The following is a 23,685-nucleotide window of genomic DNA, read 5'->3' as shown; positions in this document are numbered from 1 at the left end:
AACTGGAAATAGAACTGCCTTATGACCCAGCAATCCCCCTGCTGGGCATACACACTGAGGAAACCAGAACTGAAAGAGACACATGTACCCCAATGTTCATTGCAGCACTGTTTATAATAGCCAGGACATGGAAGCAACCTAGATGTCCATCAGCAGATGAATGGATAAGAAAGCTGTGGTACATATACACAATGGAGTATTACTCAGCCATTAAAAAGAATACATTTGAATCAGTTCTAAACGAGGTGGATGAAACTGGAGCCTATTATACAGAGTGAAGTAAGCCAGAAAGAAAAACACCAATACAGTATACTAACACATATATATGGAATTTAGAAAGATGGTAATGATAACCCTGTATGCGAGACAGCAAAAGAGACACAGATGTATAAAACAGTCTTTTGGACTCTGTGGGAGAGGGTGAGGGTAGGATGGTTTGGGAGAATGGCACTGAAACATGTAAATTATCACATGTGAAACGGATTGCCAGTCCAGGTTTGATGCATGATACAGGATGCTTGGGACTGGTGCACTGGGATGACCCAGAGGGATGGGGTGGGGAGGGAGGTGGGAGGGGGGTTCAGGATGGGGAACACATGTACACCCGTGGCGGATTCATGTCAATGTATCACAAAACCAATACAATATTGTAAAGTAATTAGCCTCCAAAAAGGTAAATAAATAAAGTGAAAAAAAAAATTTCACTGAATTGTATGATCTGTATAATCATTAACTTGACAGAACAAATGTAGTAATTGTTTCTCCCCAAATTCAACAGAAATGTTATAAATTTATTAGCTAAATATGTTACTCATTTCATTCATTCAAAATGCATGTGTGTGTGGGGAAAGGGGAGGGGAGGGGAGGTTGGACAAGGGCCAAGGGAACACAAGTGCCTACTATGTGCTATGCACATAGTTTAGGTGAAGATAATCAGTGAATAAAACAGAGCAAAGTTCCTCCCTTCGTGGAGTTTACACTCCAACAGGAGAGGCAGACAGTCAACTCCACACACACGCACGAAGGTTGCTAAGTGACAAAGAGAAGAATAACGCAAGGCCGGAGATGCAGAGAGTCCGAGGCGGACGTTGAGACAGGACTTGGTATCAATAACCTCATGGCAGAGAGAGCCCACAAAGTCAAAGTGTAACTAAGATAATTTTAAAAGGAGGTGACTCACAAAGATGAGGAGGGTGAGCGGACAGGCAGGCAGGCAGGCAGGCCCATTCTGGGACAGAGGGCAGAGGGAGAGGGCGGTGGGAACTGGACTCACAGACTAGGGCCCTGGGCCCATCGAGAGGGGAGTCCAGCCACACGGAGACCACAGCCATGCAGGAGGGAGCGGGGTGACCCCAACCTACCCCTCCTCCCACCCTTCCCCCATCTCCTGACAAGATCTCTGTCAGCTGGAGCCAATCAGAGGGCCAAGGGCAAAGAAGCCCTAAGAATGCTTCTAAAGTTGATAGTGATCAAGGGCCCAGGGCATCAAGCAAGGTTCTGCTGGAACAAGGGGGAGGGGGTCAGGGAAAGTCCTGGAGAAAAGCCTTCCAGGCAGAAGGGCCAGCACACCCAGGCAGCTTTAAGGAAGAGCAAGGCCAGTGAGGCTGCACAGAGGCAGGCAGGAGAGGAGGACAGAGAGGTGAGACAGGACAGGAAGACTCTGTAAATCATTAGAAGGACTTCATCTTTGACTCTAAGTGAGGAGCCCTGGAAGCAAAGGGGTGTTTTGAGCTAAGAGTATCAACCCACTAATGCTTTAGAAGGATCCTTGGGGCAGGGACTGTAGAGAACACAGTGAGATTTGAGTCAGGAGGCTGTTTTTAATAGCGCAAGAAGGAGATGAGGATGGTTTAGACTGGTATGGCAACAGTGAAGGGGCGATAAGAATCCTTACTCAAAGTCCAGGACTTTGACTAAAGTAAGTGGGTTGAACAAAAGTGCTTTTCAAGATGTTTTCTTTTCGGTAAGTGAAAACATGATAATGTCTTCAACCAGGGATTTACTATACACATTTAGCAATAAAGCGCATGCATTAAACTTGGCGTGTAAAGTAATATCTTTTTTGGAAAGTTACTTATAAGTATACATCAATAGGTTCAAAAACATTAATACATTTTCACCCATTAATCTCATAGCCAAGAATCCTATGGTAATAAAGTGATGTGATCAAATATAAGTGTACTATACAACATTATTTACAATGGTCAAAACCTGGCTATTACACCTAAGGGTAAATTTAGAGTTGTCGGGTAGAACAGATTGACTACATGGCCTTCAGGAAGTCTTCCAAAAGTTTTATAAGTTTGAGTTATTTTATTCATTTTTGCAACCAGGTTTTTGGTAAAGATCAAATTGTGGCAATTTCAATACTGCATTCTTTATACCTTGAATGATGTATTGTCCATGTCAGATACGTAACTTTGGCATTAATCCAGACAGAAATTAGGCTTAAGGTCCACTCATGAAAACGATAGTGGCTCAGATAATAAAGAATCTGCTTGCAGTGTGGGAGACCAGGGTTCAATCCCTGGGTTGGGAAGATCCCCTGGAGAAGGAAACAGCTACCCACTCCAGCACTCTTGCCTAGAGCCCACGGACAGAGAAGCCTGATGGGCTAGAGTCCATGGGGGTCATAAAGAGTGTAGATACAACTGAATGACTAACACACACATGAAAACAAAAGTATTACTTTAACAGAGGATCAAAAGACACAGTGTTTGGTCAAAAGTGCTCACAGGGATCATGGGGAGAAGAACTGTAAATAAAGCTAAAAAAATCAGTTTGTGATCAGGTTAAGAACATCCTTCAGTTCAGTCGCTCAGTCATGTCCAACTCTTTGCGACCCCATGAATCGCAGCATGCCAGGCCTCCCTGTCCATCACCAACTCCCGGAGTTCACTCAGACTCACGTCCATCGAGTCCGTTATGCCATCCAGCCATCTCATCCTCTGTCGTCCCCTTCTCCTCCTGCCCCCAATCCCTCCCAGCATGAGAGTCTTTTCCAATGAGTCAGCTCTTCGCATGAGGTGGCCAAAGTACTGGAGCTTCAGCTTTAGCATCATTCCTTCCAAAGAAATCCCAGGGTTGATCTCCTTCAGAATGGACTGGTTGGATCTCCTTGCAGTCCAAGGGACTCTCAAGAGTCTCCTCCAACACCACAGTTCAAAGGCATCAATTCTTCGGCGCTCAGCCTTCTTCACAGTCCAACTCTCACATCCGTACATGACCACAGGAAAAACCATAGCCTTGACTAGACGGACCTTAGTCGGCAAAGTAATGTCTCTGCTTTTGAATATACTATCTAGGTTGGTCATAACTTTTCTTCCAAGGAGTAAGCGTCCTTAAATGCCAAGATAAAAAGTTTGCATTTTATTCTGCAGTTTCAAGGACACTTAAAAGATTTTCTCAGGCAAAAAAAAAAACAAACCCACATTTATAATCATTTTTAAACTGTAACTTTCTAAAATTAACCTGGCAGCAATAATGCAGTATTTCATAGCATTTGAGTTGGAAGAGTTCCTGAAAGCCTTCTGACTCAACCCCCTTTAAGCATGGAAGGCAGGGAGAGTAAAGGGCAGGCGCTGCGGTGATCTGGACGCAGGTGGCATAGAGCAGAATGTGTACCATTCTTAGAAGATGCAGTAAGAAAGAGGGTGTGGAGTCTTAAAGTTCACATTCATACAGTTTTGTACCAAAACGTAAACCAACTAACAATCCCAACCACAAGATCTGGATTCCGTCCACAAACATTTTAGTTTTTCCTCTTGAGATGTCACTGGAAAACTACGTAGGCAGTTTGGAGTAGGATGTGTATCTATCAGCTTCCGTGAATAAACCACATGGGCCAGGTTATTCTGTACAACCCATTGGCATTAAGAGCAGACTCGGTCACCTTCAAACTCTAACTCCATTCATGAAGTTATCTCTACTCTATTCCTGAGGGTGTGTTGTTCTATTTACCTACGCCAGTCTTTCAGAAAACAATGTCTATAATCGTTCATGTATAAACCCACTGACTTTTACTGCAGATACATGAAATAGCACTGTCAAATCACAAATATTTTTCAAAGTTTCCCAGACGTCACTGTGCAAAGTGAACGCACTCTTGGTACTGAATACCATGTGTGTCTCTAAGAGCACAATGGATGGATGCCATCATCATGAGCGACAGGTCATGCAGATGACCTCAATCAAGACATCTGTCTCAAGGTTCAAAAGAAGAAAAAAAAAAGTTGGTTGTAGTTCTGATATAATTTCTTTCTTTGGTCCAGATGAAAAAAAATAATCTTTACCTTTCACCTCACTCTGTATAGTTTCTGTATCTTTTAAATGTTGTTAGTATCTCAGCTGAGTTTTGATGATTCTTGGTGAGGATGGTATTTTGAAAGCCCATTGATAGTCACAGTTGCATAAGTCTGTGACCATACTAAAAAGCCACTGATACACTCCAAATAGGTGAATTCTAGGCTTATGTGAATTAAATATAATGAAGCTGTTATTATTTAAAATCCCATTGAGCATAAATAGCACTGAGTAATAAAATATTCTAGCTGGCAGTTAATAGTCAAAGTGACTGCTATCCTTCCCAAGCTGTCATCACTCATATAAATAAGTGTTTGTTGAACTGAAGCAAAGTGATGCCTGAGGTACATCTGGACAGATACAGAACTTTTATGCTCAGTTTATTGTGATATCAACATACCTTCACCTTTCCCGGGCACATACAAACTAGATCATGATTAAAATTGATATAGTCAGACATCTCATAGACAACTAAGTTGATTAAATTTTAGTGGAGTTATTCACAAACATATCAGAGCTAAAGTCTAAAGCAATTGTTAAAAGTCTCAAGTCTAAGGCGCACGATAACTGTTCAATTTACAAAGTAATCAATTTTTTCTCAAAACCTAATTTGCATATTGGATTTTATATTGGGATTTTTGTATTTTGCATTGGGTTGTATTTTGATTTCCAGAGTACTTATAATTAACTCTTGGTAATTCATAACTAAAGAGTAAAGGTATAAAAATTTACTTTTGAAAAGGAGATTAATAATTAGACAAGTTCATGTATATGTTCACAGAATGGCAAAGACCAAGACCTAGGAACTGCCAATCCCTTCATTTTATAGACAGAGAAACTAAACCTCTGAGAAATTAACTGTCCCGCATAAAAGTAACAAGTGGTAAGTGGCAGAACAAGGATTCAAATCTAAGACAATTTGACTCCAAAACCCAAGTCTTCTGGGATTCATAAACAGACCTCTCACTCCATAGCCAAAATGAATTACAAACCCAGAAGGTTAACTTTGTTTTTCAAATACAATTCTGAATTCAAAACCAAGAATTATCTGTAATGTATAACCAAAGGATGAACATCTATGATGATGGGTGTCTTAAAGAGTGGGGTTTTATTTTTTTTTACCTTGAGCCATGTCACACTCCTTGATCATCTTGAGAAAGCTGGAAATTTCTCTGTCTAGTCTCTGTTGGCATATCTGTGCTTTCTGGAAAAGAAAACAAAAGGAAAGTTAAATACAGGATTTTTACCTTGCTTTAATGTTGCCATTGAAACTTTTTATCTCACAGGTTGATATACTGTAATCATTGAGACAAGTTCCTAACAGAGAGAAAAGGGTGAGAGAAAATCACCTTAGAAACTGAATATAACCATGTACAAATTAATACAAAAAATTTCTAAATTTTAAATACATTCAACATGCCAAGATACTAAACAACTGTATCAATTACTTCTACTGACTCATTACACAATATATATCTGACAGATTTCTGATTTATTCACACCTAGTAGGCTTGTTAAATTCATCAGGAAATTATAAAATGCACTCATTAAGAATATCTTTTAGAAATTGTTTTTGTTTGAAAAAATCCAGATGATACTAACATTTGGAAACCACAACCAGATTTTCGTTCAGCAAATCTAAGTGAGCACAGCCCCCACATAATCAGACCAGTAGGACATTTTTTCAGTCAGTGAAAGCTTATAAAAATAAGGTAAAGCAGTCTTCCGTGTAATCTGAAAATTCTACATATTTAGATCCCTAAAAGCAAAACAGAGTTTCATGATGTAAAGTGCATCCCATCTTAGTATAGATTTGTAAGTCCAAAACTGAAAAATCAGATAAATCTAACAATGTAGTTCTGAAATAAGTTTTTTTTTTTAGTTTCCCTTTAAAGGAAACTAAGAAGCAAGAAGAAGAAGCAAGAAAATCACCATTGTAAAGTTGGTTGGTTATGGCAATAAGAAAATATTCTGAGAACCTTGACCTTATCAAGATTATCACACTACTGTAGGTTGAGTAATACATTAAGCGCATGAATTCTTCTCTGGAGGCTCATTTTTGAAAGAATCCGTCTGCCAAGCAGAAGACCAGGGTTTGATCCCTGGATTGAGAAGATTCCCTGGAGGAGGAAATGGCAATCCATTCCAGTATTCTTCCCTAGAGAATCCCATGGACAGAGGAGCCTGGCGGCCTACAGTCCAAGGGGCAGCAAAGAGTTGGACATGACTGAGCACGCACGCATGAATCTTCTCTACTTTGTACTCCTAACATCAACTGGCTCATCACCCAACATTTTTACTCCCCCTAAATCAGACCAACGTGCCAAGGTGATACAGGTATGCATGCTTCCCACCTGATAAATCTTTCAGTGGTTCAACTCAGCTCAACCACAGTGGAATTAATCACGGTATCACATTCGTGACAGGCAATGTTCCCTTTAAAATGTACATTACTCCATTTTGAGAGCTCCAACAACATAAAAGGGCAGTTCATTTTTGGGGGAGGAAGGGGGATAGGAAGAATACCTACACTGCGCCAATACCTCTCTGTGCCACCACAGAAACAGAAGTGATATGCTGGCTAATTCTTTCAGCTAGTCTTTAAATACACATTTAAGGCAAGAAAAAAGTCGATCAGGAGCCACTGGAAACATCCACTGTAAAACCAAATGTATCACTCATAATTTATTAATAGAAAATTGTCATTTCACTCTATACATATTTAATACCCCTGCCCATGAGCACGTCAATACTTCTGTTTTCTGTCTCTCTTTTTTTTCTATGGTGAAAAGTTAGCTGGGTGCACAAAAGCAAACACTAGCTTCACTTGCAGACTGTGAATCTATAATCGTAGTTCCTGTGGTTACAATTGAAGACAAGAAACACTCTCCTGCATCATCCTCAAATACCTGAACTATATTCATCGTCCTTCAGCATCTCTCGCAGCAAAAATCTTACCCTGATCCACAATTTACTTAAGAGTTACACAGTACGTCAGCTAGAAAAGATTCCATCTACACATGCGGTTTCATAGTTGTATACAAACAGGTATCTGCTAATCTCAACAATTAATGCCATTTAATTGATGCTAAGCAGCAGCAGTAATTATAAACACAATTTTTAAAAATCCACATTCTTCAATTTGTTATCAGTTCCTCTTAGTGGCTATTGGTTACAGTACAAAAACCTAAAAATCTAATAGTGTGTGCACGCTCAGTCTCTCAGTCATATCCAACTCTTTGCCACCCCCATAGAATGTAGCCTGCGTCTGTCCGTGGAATTCTCCAGGCAGGAATACTGGAGTGGATTGCCATCTCCTTCTCCAGGGGATCTTCCCGACCCAGGGATCAAGCCCGGGTCTCCTGCACTGCAGGCAGATTCTTTACCGTCGGAGCCACCAGGGATTTAGGAAGGTTAACGTTCATACGTTCTTCGCAGAGCCCAGCGTGGTGTCTCACTGACTTCCATGCCACGCACCCGATGTCAGACACTCTTCTTAGGTTTCCATTTTTATTGAGCCTACATCAATGAGCTCTCATGCGAGCAGTGTTCTAATAGCTGAAGTGTGACAGTATTTTATACCCAGGATACCTGGGCACAGAGCCCAAGAACAGGAGCACACCAACAGACCTCGGCCACAGACGGTGGCAGACACCCGGGTGAGCAGCTGGGCCCCACTCGGGACACAGGTCTCCTGCTGCTGCTCCTTCCCATCCAGAGTTCTGCTGTTGGGTTTAAGTTGATATTAAACTACTTTGTCCACCCTGACACAAGACACAGTTCAAAAATGTGTATCAGCAGAATAGGTATCTACAGAGGAGTGGCTAGGATAGTAGAGAGGTCATTAATTCCAGCCTATTTGCCACATACAGACAATCTCATAGCTGGTTAATTGAGAGCCGAAGCATAAGCAGATAAAAATTACTATATATAAAATAAAAACTAAGGTCCTACTGTACAGCACAGGCAACTATATTCTATAATATCCTGTAATAAACCATAATGGAAAACAGTAAGAAAAAGTATGTATGTATAACTGAATCATTGATGTACACCAGAAACGCAACACTATATATCAATTACACTTCAATTTTCAAAAGAAGGACCAAAGCAGACTGCCTTCTACTCATCAATAAAAAAAAAAACTACTGATACACACAACACTGTGGGTGAAAGATGACAGCCACCAAAGAGACATATGGTGTGATTCCATGCAGCCGGAATCCTAGAATGGGCAGAGCTGACAAAGACTGTGATGACAGAGTAGCTCAGCGCCTGCCTGAGACGGAGCAGAGAGCACTGTCTGGAAGGGGAATGGAGATCTTTTTTCGGTGATAAAAACATTCCACACCTGGATAGGAGTGACGGCCACACAGGGTATTTGTCAAAACATATCAAACTGAAGACACTACAATGCCCTCATTTTATTACATAAAAACTGTACCTTAATAACATTAAACTTTAAAAATAATGGATTGTAGAACCCAGATAACCTTCTTCTGCAGACAACAGCCAGCATCCTGAGCCCTGGAGCCCCATACTCATCTCCAAACTTTCCAAACGCCAGTCAAATCCACTTCAAGGATAACCCAGTACTCCATATATATATATATAAGGAGTTTATATATATATATATATATGCTTGATTTCTTGTATGGGTACCACTCTATCAGCTTTGAGTTGATGTACACTCATCTTCCTGCATTCACTTTAATTAGGAATCATTTACTCTTTGGTCAAGAAAGTCTGATATCACTTTCTCGTATGTTTAAAATTTAGCATCTGTTCATTACTTCTTATAACACAGGTATAGTTCAGAGCCTGTAAGAATCAAGAGATCCTCAATGAATAAAACCCCTGCTTTCCTAGTACCACCCCAAATGTAAGTGCCCATCCTGGTTTGATCCAAAAGAACTTTCTATGATGATGACACTCTATATCTGCATTGTCCAAGGTGACAGCCACATGTGACTATTGAGCACTTGCTCAGTTAAGTCACTCAGTCATGTCCGACTCTTTGTGACCCCATGGACTGCAGCATGACAGGCCTCCCTGTCCATCACCAACTCCCAGAGATTGCTCAAGCTCATGTCGATTGAGTCGGTGATGCCATCCAACCATCTCATCCTGTTGTCCCCTTCTCCTCCCGCCTTCAATCATTCCCAGCATCAGGGTCTCTTCAAATGAGTCAGTTCTTCACATCAGCTGGTCAAAGTATTGGAGTTTCAGCTTTAGCATCAGTCCTACCAATGAATATTCAGGACTGATTTCCTTTAGGATGGACTGGCTGGATCTCCTGGCAGTCCAAAGGACTCTCCAGAGTCTTCTCCAACACCACAGTTCAAAAGCATCAGTTCTTCGGCGCTCAGCTTTCTTTATAGTCCAACTCTCACATCCATACATGACTACTGGAAAAACCACAGCCTTGACTAGACGGACCTTAGTCGGCAAAGTAATGTCTCTGCTTTTGAATATGCTGTCTAGGTTGGTCATAGCTTTTCTTCCAAGGAGCAAGTGTCCTTTAATTTCATGGCTGCAGCCACCATCTGTAGTGATTTTGGAGCACAAAAAAATAAAGTCTCTCACTGTTTCCATTGTTTCTCCTTCTATTTGCCATGAACTGATGGGACCAGATGCCATGATCTCAGTTTTCTGAATGCTGAGTTTTAAGCCAACTTTTTCACTCTCCTCTTTTACTTTCATCAAGAGGCTTTTTAGTTCTTCGCTTTCTGCCATAAGGGTGCTGTCATTTGCATATCTGAAATTATTGATATTTCTCCTGGCCATCTTGACTCCAGCCTGTGCTTTATCCAGCCTGGCATTTCACATGATGTACTCTGCATATAAGTTAAATAAGCAGGATGGCAATATACAGCCTTGACGCACTCCTTTCCCAATTTGGAACCAGTCTGTTTTTCCATGTCCAGTTCTAACTGTTGCCTCTTGACCTGCATACAGATTTCTCAGGAGACAGGTAAGGTGGTCTAGTATTTGCATCTCTTTAAGAATTTTCCACAGTTTATTATGATCCACACAGTCAAAGGCTTTGGCATAGTCAATAAAGCACAGGTAGATGTTTTTCTGGAACTCTCCTGCTTTTTTGATGATCCAGCGGATGTTGGCAATTTGATTACTGGATGTTCTGCCTTTTCTAAAGCCAGCTTGAACATCTGGAAGTTCATGGTTCCCATACTGTTGAAGCCTGGTCTGGAGAATTTTGAGCATTACTTTTCTAGTGTGTGAGATGAGTGCAACTGTGCAGTAGTTTGTGCATTCTTTGGCATTGCCTTTCTTAGGGATTGGAATGAAAACTGACGTTTTCCAGTCCTTTGGCCACTGCTGAGTTTTCCAAATTTGCTGGCATATTGAGTGCAGCACTGTCACAGCATCATCTTTTAAGATTTGAAATAGTTCAGCTGAAATTCCATCACCTCCACTAGCTTTGTTCATAGTGATGTTTCCTAACGCCCACTTAACTTTGTATTCCAGGATATCTGGCTCTAGGTGAGTGTTCACAACATTGTGGTTATCTGGGTCATGAAGACCTTTTCTGTACAGTTCTTCTGTGTATTCTTGCCACCTCTTCTTAATATCTTCTGCTTCTGTTAGGTCCATACCATTTCTGTCCTTTATTTTGCCCATCTCTGCATGAAATGTTCCCTTGGTATCTCTAATTTTCTTGAAGAGATATCTAGTCTTTCCCATTCTATTGTTTTCCTCTATTTCTTTGCATTGATCTCTGAAGGCTTTCTTATCTCTTCTTGCTATTCTTTGGAACTCTGCATTCAAATGGGTGTATCTTTCCTTTTCTCCTTTGCCTTTCACTTCTCTTCTTTTCTCAGCTATTTGTAAGGCCTCCTAGGACAACCATTTTGCCTTTTTGCATATCTTTTTCTTGGGGATGGTATTGATCCCTGCCCCCTGTACAATGTCACAAACCTCCACCCATTGTTCTTCAGGTACTCTATCAGATCTTATCCCTTGAATCTATTTCTCACTTCTACTGTATAATCATAAGGGATCTGATTTAGGTCATACCTGAATGGTCTAGTGGTTTTCCCTGCTGCTGCTGCTGCTAAGTCACTTCAGTCGTGTCCGACTCTGTGCGACCCCACAGATGGCAGCCCACCAGGCTCCTCCGTCCCTGGGATTCTCCAGGCAAGAACACTGGAGTGGGTTGCCATTGCCTTCTCCCTGGTTTTCCCTACTTTCTTCAATTTCAGTCTGAATGTGGCAATATGGAGTTCATGATCTGAGCCACAGTCAGCTCCTGGTCTTATTTTTGCTGACTGTGTAGAGCTTCTCCACCTTTGGCTACAAAGAATATAATCAATCTGATTTCAGTGTTGAACATCTGTTGATGTCCATGTGTAGAGTCTTCTCTTGTGTTGTTGGAAGAGGGTGTTTGCTATGACTAGTGCGTTCTCTTAGAAAAACGCTATTAGCCTTTGCCCTGCTTCACTCTGTACTCCAAGGCCAAATTTGCCTATTACTCCAAGTGTTTCTTGACTTCCTACTTTTGCTTTCCAGTCCCCTAAAATGAAAAGAACATCTTTTTGGGGTGTTAGTTCTAAAAGGTCTTGTAGGTCTTCATAGAACCATTCAACTTCAGCTTCTGCAGCATTATTGGTTGGAGCACAGACTTGGATTACTGTGATATTGAATGGTTTGCCTTGGAAATGAAAAGAGATCATTCTGTCGTTTTTGATATTGCATCCAAGTACCACATTTAGCTTGCAAGATGGTGGAGAGAAGGACGTGTACTCATCTTCTCTTCAGAGAACTCCAAAATTAAAACTCACTGCTGAACAACCACTGACAGAAGAATGTTCGATCCCAGCAAAAAAAAGATACCCAAGTCCAAGGGCAAAGGAGAAGCCCCAGCAAGACAGTAGGAGGAGCAAAATCGCATTAAGAATAAAACCTTATACCTGCCAGAGATGCTCGGAGGGCTCAAACAAAGCCTCGTGCGCACCAGGAGACTCCACAGAGACTGAGCCAGACCTGCCTTTGAGTGTTCGAGTGTCTCCTGCGGAGGTACGGGTCAGCAATGGTTTGCCACAGGGGCAGGGGCTCTGGGTGCAGCAGACCTCGGTACTGCATAAGCCCTCTTGGAGGAGGTCGTCATTAACCCCCTCCACAGAGCCACCAGAACTTACACAGGACTGGGGAAACAGACTCTTAAAGGGCACAAACAAAACCTGTGTGCACTAGGTCCCAGGAGAAGGGCACAGGGACTCCACAAGAGACTGACCCAGACTTGCCCGTGCGTGTCCAGGAGTCTCCAGCAGAGGTGCGGGTTGGCAGTGGCCTGCTGCAGGGTTCGGGGTACTAGGTGTGGCAGTGTGTGCCTGGGACCTTTTGAAGGAGGTCACCATTATCTTCATTACCTCCACCATAGTTTGGCCTCAGGTCAAACAACAGGGAGGGAACATAGCCCTGCCCATCAACAGAAAATTGGATTAAAGATTTATGCAGCATGGCCTAACAAGACCCAGTTTCCCCCTCAGTCAGTCTCATCAGGAAGCTTCCATAAGCCTCTTATCCTTCTCCATTAGAGGGCAGACAGAATGAAAACCACAACCACAGAAAACTAATCAAACTGATCACATGGACCACAGCCTTGTCTAACTCAAAGAAACTATGAGCCATGCTGTGCAGGGCCACCCAAGACGGACAGGTCATGGTGGAGAGTTCTGACAAAACGTGGTCCACTGGAGAAGGGAAGGGCAAACCACTTCAGTATTCTTGCCTTGAGAACCCCATGAACAGTATGAAAAGGCAAAAAGACAGGACACTCAAAGATGAACTCCCCAGTTTGGTAGGTGCCCAATATGCTACTGGAAAACAGCGGAGAAATAACTCCAGAAAGAATGAAGAGACAGAGCCAAAGCAAAAACAACACCCAGTTGTGGATGTGATTGGTGATGGAAGTCAAGTCTGATGCTGTAAAGAATACTGCATAGGAACCTGGAATGTTAGGTCCATGAATCAAGGTAAATTGGAAGTGGTCAAAACAGGAGATAACAAGAGTGAACATCAACATTTTAAGAATCAGTGAACTAAAATGGACTGGAATGGGTGAATTTAACTCAGATGACCATTATTATCTACTACTGTGGACAGGAATCCCTTAGAAGAAATGGAGAAGCCATCATGGTCAACAAGAGAGTCCGAAATGCTGCGCACTTGAAATGTGGCTAATTAAAATAAGGAACTAGGACTTCCCCGGTAGCTCAGTGTAAAGAATCCACCCGCCAATGCAGGAGACACAGGCTAGACTGCAGGTCACAGAAGACCCCACATGTTAAGGAGCAACTAAGCCCGTGTGCCACGACTGTTCAGCTTGGGCTTTAAAGCAACAACTGAAGCCCATGCTCCCTAGAGCCTGTGCTCCACAATGAGAGAAGTCACCACAATGAGAAGCTGGCCCTCTGCAACTAGACAGTAGCCCCCGCTTGCTACAACTAGAGCAATGAAGACCCAGCACAGCTACAAAAATTTTTTTAAAAAATTTCCTGGATTTTTCATTTAACTCTAATTCATTTAAATGTTAATAGTCACATGTATCTAGTAGCAATCATATTAGACAGTAAAGTTCTATACCAACACCTGCTTTAATTTCTCTTCCAGTTTTTATTTCAGAAATACTTTCAAGTTGCCATGAAGGCAACACTGTAAGGCCAATATTTTTATGATCTGTCTTACACTTCTCTCCCTGTAGGCCAAACCTCGAGACAGTGACAGACTGAAGGCTAAGACAAAATGTTTAAGTTTCTGAAGGCCCCTCATTGAAGAGGTACAATGGGACCAAGAGCATCATATGACACAGTCACTCTGTGGACACTCCCCTAGCGCCCCCCCACCCAGTTTCTTATAAGTCTACTTACTCGTTCAAAAGCATGTTGAGGGAATGAGGTTAATTTTTGTTAATTCAGGTAGTTTCAGAACATTCCAGTCTGAGAGTTCCTCATTTCCTTTAGAAAGTCTATAGACATCTAGAATAGATCTATTTCACAAATTGGTCCCAGTATTTCTCTGCAACCTAAGAGTCCAAGGACTGAGGGTGTTCTGGAGTGGGTCTACCACAAGCTACAATTCAGGCTCATGTCAGATTTTACCTTTTCTGACCAACCTCCAGAAATCGAGACAGAGGGAAGGATTCAACTTCTGCTAGAAAGAGTAAGTGTAAACCTGCAAAACCTCAAGCGCTTAACACTGGCTGAAACTCTCGCTGACTTCAGGTGCTGTGAAATCTACAAGGCAAAAACCTCTTGACTTTAAAGTTAACATAAGAACACAATATTCAACTAAGGAATAAAAGATAGAGTTGTGCTTGATAACTCTAAAATTGGAAAATGAAGCTAAATAAGAAACATTTCCTCAAGGAAGTTTTTTAATGATATGCAACTTAGTATACTTATATTTTACCTGTAGCTTCCATTAAAAAGGTCTTAAAATTACCATAATCCTGGGAAAGAAGTTGTCATGCCTTGTAAGCCCTTCCAGGTTTTATTATTTACCCTTTTGTTGAGGGTACATAAATAGGGAAGGATTTCTTTTCACTTAAGGAACACTGATTAAAAGTTAAAATATTTAGCACAGTTTTATTTTTTACTTGTCTCACATGACTTCGGGTATAGAAATTTAAACCTTCTTTATTTATTTGAACAGTTTAATGTTACTTAGATGTTCTGCTACATGTTACTTTTGCAAAGTTCACCGATCTGAAAATTATGTTTATGGTTGTCATTTTACATATTCGGCTTTAAAAGAGAAGGGGTGCTGGTAAGGCAACAGTCAACTTCTGGGGAATGTCTTCAACAAACATGGAAGGGCTCAAATTTTTTCATGTTCCATAATAAGATTAGGGACTCAAAATATCTGAATCTCTTAAGTTGATAGATCCTTAAGTCAATAAAGGGCTTCCCTGGTGGCTCAGAGGTTAAAGTGTCTGCCTCCAATGCGGGAGACCTGGGTTCAGATCCCTGGGTCGGGAAGATCCCCTGGAGAAGGAAATGGCAACCCACTCCAGTATTCTTGCCTAGAGAATCCCATGGACTGAGGAGCCTGGTGGGTTCCAGTCCACGGGGTCACAAAGAGTCGGACACGACTGAGTGACTTTACTTACTTACTTAAGTCAATAAAACTCCTTAGATATTAGTAAACTTAAATTCACTAAAGTTGTTGACGTAGAAACATTCAAATTCTGCAATAAATTCATTTCATTTTAAAAAAGATTAAATTTAGTAGGCAAATTCACATGTTCCGATATAATTATTTAAATCAAAATGCATTATCCTTTTGTAGTTCTAATTCTTCCAAACCCATTCATCATTTAAAAGGTACAGCCACAAAACTGATGCCAAGAAAAAAGATACCTATTTCATTTCAATTACTTATGTTGGTATGTTCTATGGATGAGGCATTGATGTCACTTCAGATGAGGGCCTCTCCATTCATCACTGACGCTTTAACCTTACCTCTAATCAAGAAAGTTAGAGATTACATGTGCTTTTAAATGAAACTACAGACCAGGGAAGGTATCACTATGGTTGCATTATTTAAACTCTGAAATATACAGTGAAGTCATAAAGGGCAGTAAGACAAGCAATGCATGCCTCCCCTCCTGGCGGCAGCTTTCAGAGAGAATGATAATCTGATCACAGCATAAACATATTAACCAAAAAAGATATACGTAGGCACATGCCTATTATTACAGCGTATTTACAGAGATATTTGATAGTTATTACCATAAGAGAGACAGTATAAGTAGCAGAAGAATATTACTAAAAGAGTAATACTATTTGCATTGTGGATAAAAATCTTAATTTCAAAACCTCATATTAAGAAAAATATTCTTAGTAAAACCTGAGAGTTAGCTGAACAGGTCAAGTTACATTTTCTACTTACCTCTAAGGATTCCTTCAAGTCTACAGCAGAAACTGCATCGTCTTCTTCATCATCAGTCACTTGGTCTTGGGAACAGTAGTGCGTGCTGTAAGCAGAATGCTCTTCTATTGCTTCCAGCCAGTCCTGAGATAATCCAAGGATTTAAGTAAGTGAAATACACTTTTAACTCGAAACACATATTATGACAACCTGAAAAGCATAAAATTTACATGGAGAAAAAAAATATTATGGCTTCAAAAAAACAAAGCAAAATACACCCAACAATGAAGTAATGATGCACGTCTCTTGTTTATGATGTGTCTGGATAAAAAATTTTCCCAATCCTTTAAAAAACATCTGTAAGTTTGTGTATTCATTCATATTAATACTGAAACACATTACAAAAACAAAACAATGGGTGGAGAATTTTTCACTTAAGAATTATAGGTTCTCAACTCTGTTGAGTAAGTTATTGCATAATAATATATCTAGCAACAATTTACTAAGCTGCCATAATCACAAGAAACTCAGATCATTTTAAGAGAGTCAAAAAATTGCTCTGATGTTTTAACTTTTACTGTTTTTGAAGAATCACTGATTTACAAAAAGATGGAATGTTTGCCCTAAAAATACCTACCTAACTTCCACCTCATTTCTCACAGCATTTCTCAGGATGAAATCTTACCCTTTTATGAAACGTTAGGACAGACATGGTTTGGATTGTTTAGTGTATCTCTGCAAGGCAAAAGTTAATCATTCTGGAAAACACATTTTTAGGAAAATTTTTATTTTGTATATTTATTTTTGGCTGCACGGACTTTTTCTCTAGCAGCTGAGAGCAGGGGCTGCTCTCCAGTTGTGTGAGGGCTTCTCATTGTGGTGGCTTCTCCTGTTGCAGAGCAGGGGCTCGAGGGCACATGGGCTCAGCGGCGAAGGCTCCCAGGCTCTCGAGCACAGGCTCAGTAGGTGTTACATAGGCTTTTCCTAGACCAGGGATCGAGCCCATGTCTCCTGCACTGGTAAGCAGATTCTTATACGCTGCACTACTTAGGAAAAAGTGAAAGTTGCTCAGTCATGTCTGACTCTTTGCAACACCATGGACTTTACAGTCCATGGCATTCTTCAGGCCAGAATACTGGAGCGGGTAGCTGTTCCCTTCTCCAGGAGATATTCCCAACCCAGGGATTGAACCCAGGCCTCCCACATTGGGTGGATTCTTTACCAGCTGAGCCACAAGGGAAGCCCAACGATACTGGAGTGGGTAGTCCATCCCTTTTCCAACAGATCTTCCCAGCCCAGGAATTGAACCGGGGTCTCCTGCACTGCAGGCAGATTCTTTACCAACTGAGCTATCAGGGAAGCCCACTACTTAGGGAAGCCCCTGGAGAACAGATCCTTTTAACCCCTTATATAATTTATAAAAAAAGCAAGGTAAGTTTACAATACTGCCTTGATCTAAAGGAATATGGAGTCTCCATTAAATAACTACACAATGAATTTTTGTCACATCAATCCCAATTTTCTTGCTTGCTGCTATCATTCAAATTACCACAGAGAGAGGCTGAGTCTACAGTGTAATAAAGCAGAACCCCTGGGCTGGAGCCAGGCTCTGTCGCTTGCCAGATGCAGGATCATAAGAGGGCACTTCAATCTTACCGTCTTCAGTTTCCTCACCTATAAATTCAGAGGCAGACTGAATAATCATTTAGGCTTTTTTTCTAAAACAACTAAGGGCCCCTTATTTTCACAGAAGCAAACTCTTAAAATACCTGCAGGTACATGTTGATAAAGAATTAATTCATAAGCCAAATTTAAAAAGTTTTATATCATCACTCCCATTAAAAATAATAATCAACAAGAGGGTAGATGTTAATATTGAGCCTATTTGATATTCTTTATGTCCTTAAATGTTGTTTTACAAAAGACAAATAAATCCATAAAATTACCTCTCTTGTCTGCTGAAGGCTGTTCTTGGGAACCCTGAAGCTATGAACAGTGTCATCGAAGCATTTAATAAAGAAGAGGCAGCTATCAGTGGATTTTACCTTGGATATAAAGAAGTCAGTAAGACAATACCATTCATGCCCATAAAACAGAACCCTTAAATGATCTACACATAAAATCAACACTATTAACATGACAATAATACCCAAGTAAACATTTTTTTTAATTACTTGATAATATTGTATTGGTTTTGCCATACATCAATATGAATCTACCCAAGTAAACATTTAAAATACTGAGAAAAAAGTGGTAATGTTGGGAGTATCAAATGCATTGCAGCTTATCTACATCAAGTCTGGCTTTCACATGCTTCATTACTCAAAGTAAATACTAATAATATACCCTAGGTATATAGTTTTTTCCCTCATCCTATTAAATATTTAACATAGCATGCACTTGGGCTACAAAGTCCTTTAGATACCAGAGCTCCAGTTTCTTATTCATGCCACTCTCCTGAACCTTTTGTTTGATGTGAGTATAGAAAATGAACTGCGTGTAAAAGCATGAGGCGTAGAAAAGGAAGAGCTGGAGTCTGAACAAGGGCTGGCTGACTTGATGGGAGAGGACGTCACCTTGCGACCAAGTTCTGCTTCCCAAGTGGCTCAGACGGTAAAGAATCCGCCTGCAATGCAGGAGACCTAGGTTCGATCCCTGGGTTGAGAAGATACTCTGGAGAACAGAATGGCAAACCACTCCAGTATTCTGGCCTGGAGAGTCCCATGGACAGAGGAGCCTGGTGGGCTACAGTCCATAGGGTAGCAAAGAGTCGGACACAACTGAGCAGTTAACACTTCAAATCCCCAGAACTGTTCACTGAGGTAGCACAGTCCTGGGGGGACACAACAGCAGCGAGGGTGTACTTGGATAGCAGTCTGTCTCTGGGCAGCCATAAATACTAGAGACAGTAGGGGAGTCCTCCAAAGGAAAGAGAGAGATGGGATTCCCCGACTCTGTTCACATTTCTTACTGATGCACAGAAAATAGATTCCAAGCAGTTGCTGAGATACCACCTAGCTGAATGCAGACCAGAGCCACTGTATGAGAAACAGAGTTTACAATCCAAACCTGGGAACAAAAATGACCTGAATCAATGGAAATAACCTTCAATGGAGAAAAATAATACGATCCAGGATCTCTAGAACTTAACATTAGTGATACCATCCAAAAAAGTGGACCACAATCTCAAAAGAATTTCTATTAAAAGGTAAAAAATGTCAGAATGGTTAACAGGGACCCAAATACATATGATCTGCAAGAGACAGAAAATAAATATAAAGATATAGGTAGGTTGGAAGTAGATACAAAAAGAGATATTATATAAACAATAACCATAAGAAGGGCTGAAAGGTTATATTAATATCAAACAGAACAGATTTCAAAACAAAATACATTATTACAGGAGATAAAGATGGCCACCAGATAATGATAAAAGGGTCAATTAATCAGGAAGAAATCATAAATATGCATGTGATCAATAACAGAAATAAATAATGCTACAAATATATCTGGAGTTTAAATACCATTCTCTCAGCAATTGACACAATGAAAAAAAAGTCAGCAAGACACAAAAGATCTAAACAACACTACCAACCATCATGACTGAATGCTTATAGGACATGCCAACAAGGGCAAAATACACGTTATTCTCTAGTGCATTCTCCACAATAATCCATATATAGAGTCATCAAGCAAGTCTCAATAAATCTGACAAGATGGAAATCATATAGAAAATGTGCAATGACCAAAATGAAATTGTAAATCAAAAACACAATCATGAAAACTCCAACTATTTGGAAATTTAACAACACACTCCTAAACATCCATTGGATCAAACAAGAAATCACAACAGGAATTAGAATATATTTTGAATTGTATGGTAATTTGAATAATCTATGCTATAACCTTAGGAAACTATAAAATAGAGCAAATTAAGCCCAAAACATGGAGAAATTCTTTAAAACGAACAAAAATCAATGAAACAGCAAAAGCCTGAGAAAATTTTCAATGAAATCAAGAGAATGAAATCATAAGAAAAATTTCAATGAAATCAATCACTTCAAAAATAAAAGTGACAAAGTGCTAGGCAGATCTTTGGAAAAAAGAGAAGACATAAATTACCAATATAAAGAGCAAAAGAGTGTACAACATTACCTATCACAAAGACATTAAAAACACAAGACAATATTATTACCCTAAGTTTTATAGCCAAAAGAAAATGGACAAATTCCTTGAAAGGCAAAAATTACAAACACCGACCCAAGAAGAAATAGAAAATATGAATAGCCCTATAGCAACTGAACAAGTCAAATTTGTAACGACAATCCTCACACACACACACACACACACACACACACACACACACACACACACACACCCTGGCCCATGTGACTGCACAGGCAAATTCTAGTGAGTATTTAAGGAAGCAGTAACGTAATCCTATACAAACTCTTCTAGAAAACTGAAAAAGAACATTTTCCAGTTCATTATGTGAGACCAGATAATACCACTGGAGAAATACGAACACCACAGGAGAAATATAAACCAATAACCATCATGAACAAAAAAGCAAAAATTCTTAACAAAGTATTTATGAACAGTATCGGACTTCCCTGATGGCTCAGACGGTAAAGCATCTGTCTACAATGCGGGAGACCCGGGTTCGATCCCTGGGTTGGGAAGATCTCCTGGAGAAGGAAATGGCAATCCACTCCAGGACTATTGCCTGGAAAATCCCATGGACAGAGGAGCCTGGTAGGCTACAGTCCATGGGGTCGCAAAGAGTCGGACACGACTGAGCGACTTCACTATTCACTATGAACAATATATTAAAATGGTAGTATATCACAACCTCGTGAGATTTGTCCCAGAAGTGTAAGATTGATTTTAACACCCTAAAGTCTATCAACATAATCATATTAACAAAATGAGTAAAACTATATGAGCATTTTGATAATATGGGAAAAGCATTTAATAAAGTTCAACAGATTTTCATAATGAGGACTCTCAGTTAACTAGGAAAGGAAAAAGAACTTCTCAACCAGATTAAGGGCTTTATATGTTGAAGCCCTAATCCCCAGTGAAGCTACATTTGGAGATAGGGCTTTTATAAGGTTTTAAAAGGGGTAATTAAGGTGAAATGAGATCATAAGGGTGGGACCCTAGTCCAGTATGACTGATGTCCTTACAAGGAGAGAAGGAGGAAGCAGGGATGCCTGCACACAGAGAAAAAGCCATGTGAGGACGCGGCAAGAAAGCTGCCACCTACAAGCCAAGGAGAAACAGATGCCTCAGGTCAGAGCTAAAACTATAAAACCCTTACAAGAAAACATGGGAAGAAAGTTTCATGGCCCTGGACTTAGAAATGGTTTCCTGGATATGATACCAACAGTCCAAGTGACAAAAGAAAAAAACATAAATTAGACTACATAAAACGTCTATGCAAAGAACATTATTAGCAGAGTGAAAAGACAACCTATGAAATTGGAGAAAATATTGCAAATATTTAAATAAAAAAATAAATATTTAAAAAAATGTTCCTGATAAGGAGATAATATCTGGAACAAACAAAGAACTCCTACAACTCAATACCAACAAGGAAAAAAAAAAATTTGATTAAAAAATGGGCAAGAAAATTAAACAGGCATTTCTGCAAAGACAATATACAAGTGGTCAATAAGTACATGAAAAGATGGTCAATATCACTAATAATCAAGGCAATCAAACTGTAGTTAGATGCCATTCATACCTATTAGAATGGCAAAGAAACAAACCAAACCCTCTGAAATAAGTGTTGCAGGGAGGATGTGGAGAAAGTGGAGAAGTGCTGATACAAATGTAAAATGGCCCAGGTGCTATGGAAAACAGTACGAAAATTCCTTACAAAATTAAAACCAGAATCACCATATGACCCACCAATTCCACACCGACGTTTACATCCAAAAGAAATGAAAGCAGGAACTTGAGGAGACATTTTCACACTCCTGTTTATAGCAGCATTATTCACAACAGCCAAAAGGTGGAAACAATTCAAACATCCATTAATAGAGAACAGATAAAGATAATGTGGTCTATACCTAACAGTGGGATATTATTCAGCCTTAAGAAGAGAGATACTGTCACATGCTATAACATGGATGACCCTTAAGGATGTTATGCAAAGTGAAATAAACCTGATAATTACTGTATAATTCCACTCAGGTGAGATATCTAAAGTAGTCAAAGCATAGAAACGGCAAGTAGAATGGTGGTTGCCAGGGGGTGGGGGTATGGGAAATAGAGAGGTGCTCTTGCATGTGTATCAAGCTTCAGTTCTGCAAGATGAGAAAGTTCTAGAGATCTGCTGGGCAACAAAGTGAATACAGTAAACACTGCTGCTGCTGCTGAGTCACTCAGTCGTGTCCCACTCTTTGGAACCCCATGGACTGTAGCTCGCCAGGCTCCTTTGTCCATGGGGATTCTCCAGGCAGTGGGTTGCTACTGGAGTGGGTTGCCATGCCCTCCTCCAGGGAATCTTCCCAATCCAGGGATTGAACCCAAGTCTCCCACATTGCAGGTGGATTCTTTATCAGCTGAGCTACTAGGGAAGCCCAGAGTTAACACTACTGAACTTAAAAATGGCTAAGAAGGTAAGCTTTTACATTATGTGTATTTTACTATAATTTTTTTAAAAAGAAACTTATAGATGTAAACATCTATATTAGCAAAGAAAAAAGGTCTCAAATCAATGATCTAAGCATCTACCTTTAGAGTCTAGAATGTAAACAGAGCCTGCCTCATAGTAGCCACTCATTTAATGCCCATTACCTTCAGTGGATCCATATGGGTTCCTAAATGCAGGCTTTAAGCAGATGTTTATAGAAGAAGCAAAAACTATAAACAAGGTGAAGCGTAACGTAGAAGGATCTAAGCAATTCTAAAGAAATTAAAGATCAGGAAATTTTAAAAGGATCAGGGAACAACTTCTGTGATTTTTTAAGGTAGACAAGAATGAGAAAGAACAACAACCAAAAAAAGAAAGAGAAAGAACCCAATTGAGGAAAAGCCTCTGAGTTCAGTAAATGAATCAAAAGCTGGAACAAATGAGAATGGCTGGGAAGCACCAACAAAAGAGAAGATTAGATGGCTGAGACTAGACAGCATTTCCCTGGCCCTCTGGTCCAATGCAAGGGAGAAAGAGGTGTGAGGACACTGAGGGACCAGGTGTGTAAGGAGGCTGGACTGCAGAGGCAGGGGACGGAGCCTGTGACATCTTCAGGGTGGTGCTGCTGGTCCCCCAGCAGTGTTCACATAGAAAGGTGGGTGCTGGGTTTTTTGTTGTTTTTGTTTTTAAATGGTGCTATCAGTTTACTTTTGGCTGTGCAGTACGTGAGATCTTAGTTACCTGACCAAGGATCAAACCCACACCCTGCGCAGTGAAAGTACTGGAACTGCAGAGTCTTAGCCTCTGGACCACCTGGGAAGTCCTGGGTCCTATGCTTTAAAAAAAGG

General features: G+C 40.4%; 1 protein-coding gene across 4 annotated transcripts in view; it reads right to left on the bottom strand.

Annotated features, from left to right (window-relative positions):
• The window catches only part of OSBPL1A (oxysterol binding protein like 1A), a 220,225-nt gene that overhangs the window by 135,344 nt on the left and 61,196 nt on the right, over window positions 1-23,685 (bottom strand). For all 4 annotated transcript variants that reach the window (XM_005697037.3, XM_018039467.1, XM_018039466.1 and 1 more), the window contains 3 exons: window positions 18,141-18,239; window positions 16,216-16,338; window positions 5,425-5,506 (listed from right to left, as the gene is read on the bottom strand). In XM_005697037.3, coding sequence (XP_005697094.2) covers window positions 5,425-5,506; window positions 16,216-16,338; window positions 18,141-18,239 — 304 coding nt within the window. The remainder of the gene's footprint in view (window positions 1-5,424; window positions 5,507-16,215; window positions 16,339-18,140; window positions 18,240-23,685) is intronic.

This window comes from Capra hircus, chromosome 24, assembly GCF_001704415.2.
Source record: "Capra hircus breed San Clemente chromosome 24, ASM170441v1, whole genome shotgun sequence".
Taxonomy (NCBI): Eukaryota; Metazoa; Chordata; class Mammalia; order Artiodactyla; family Bovidae; genus Capra; species Capra hircus.
The sequence above is the reverse complement of the archived record's forward strand: the minus strand, read 5'-3'. Positions and strand labels throughout refer to the sequence as shown.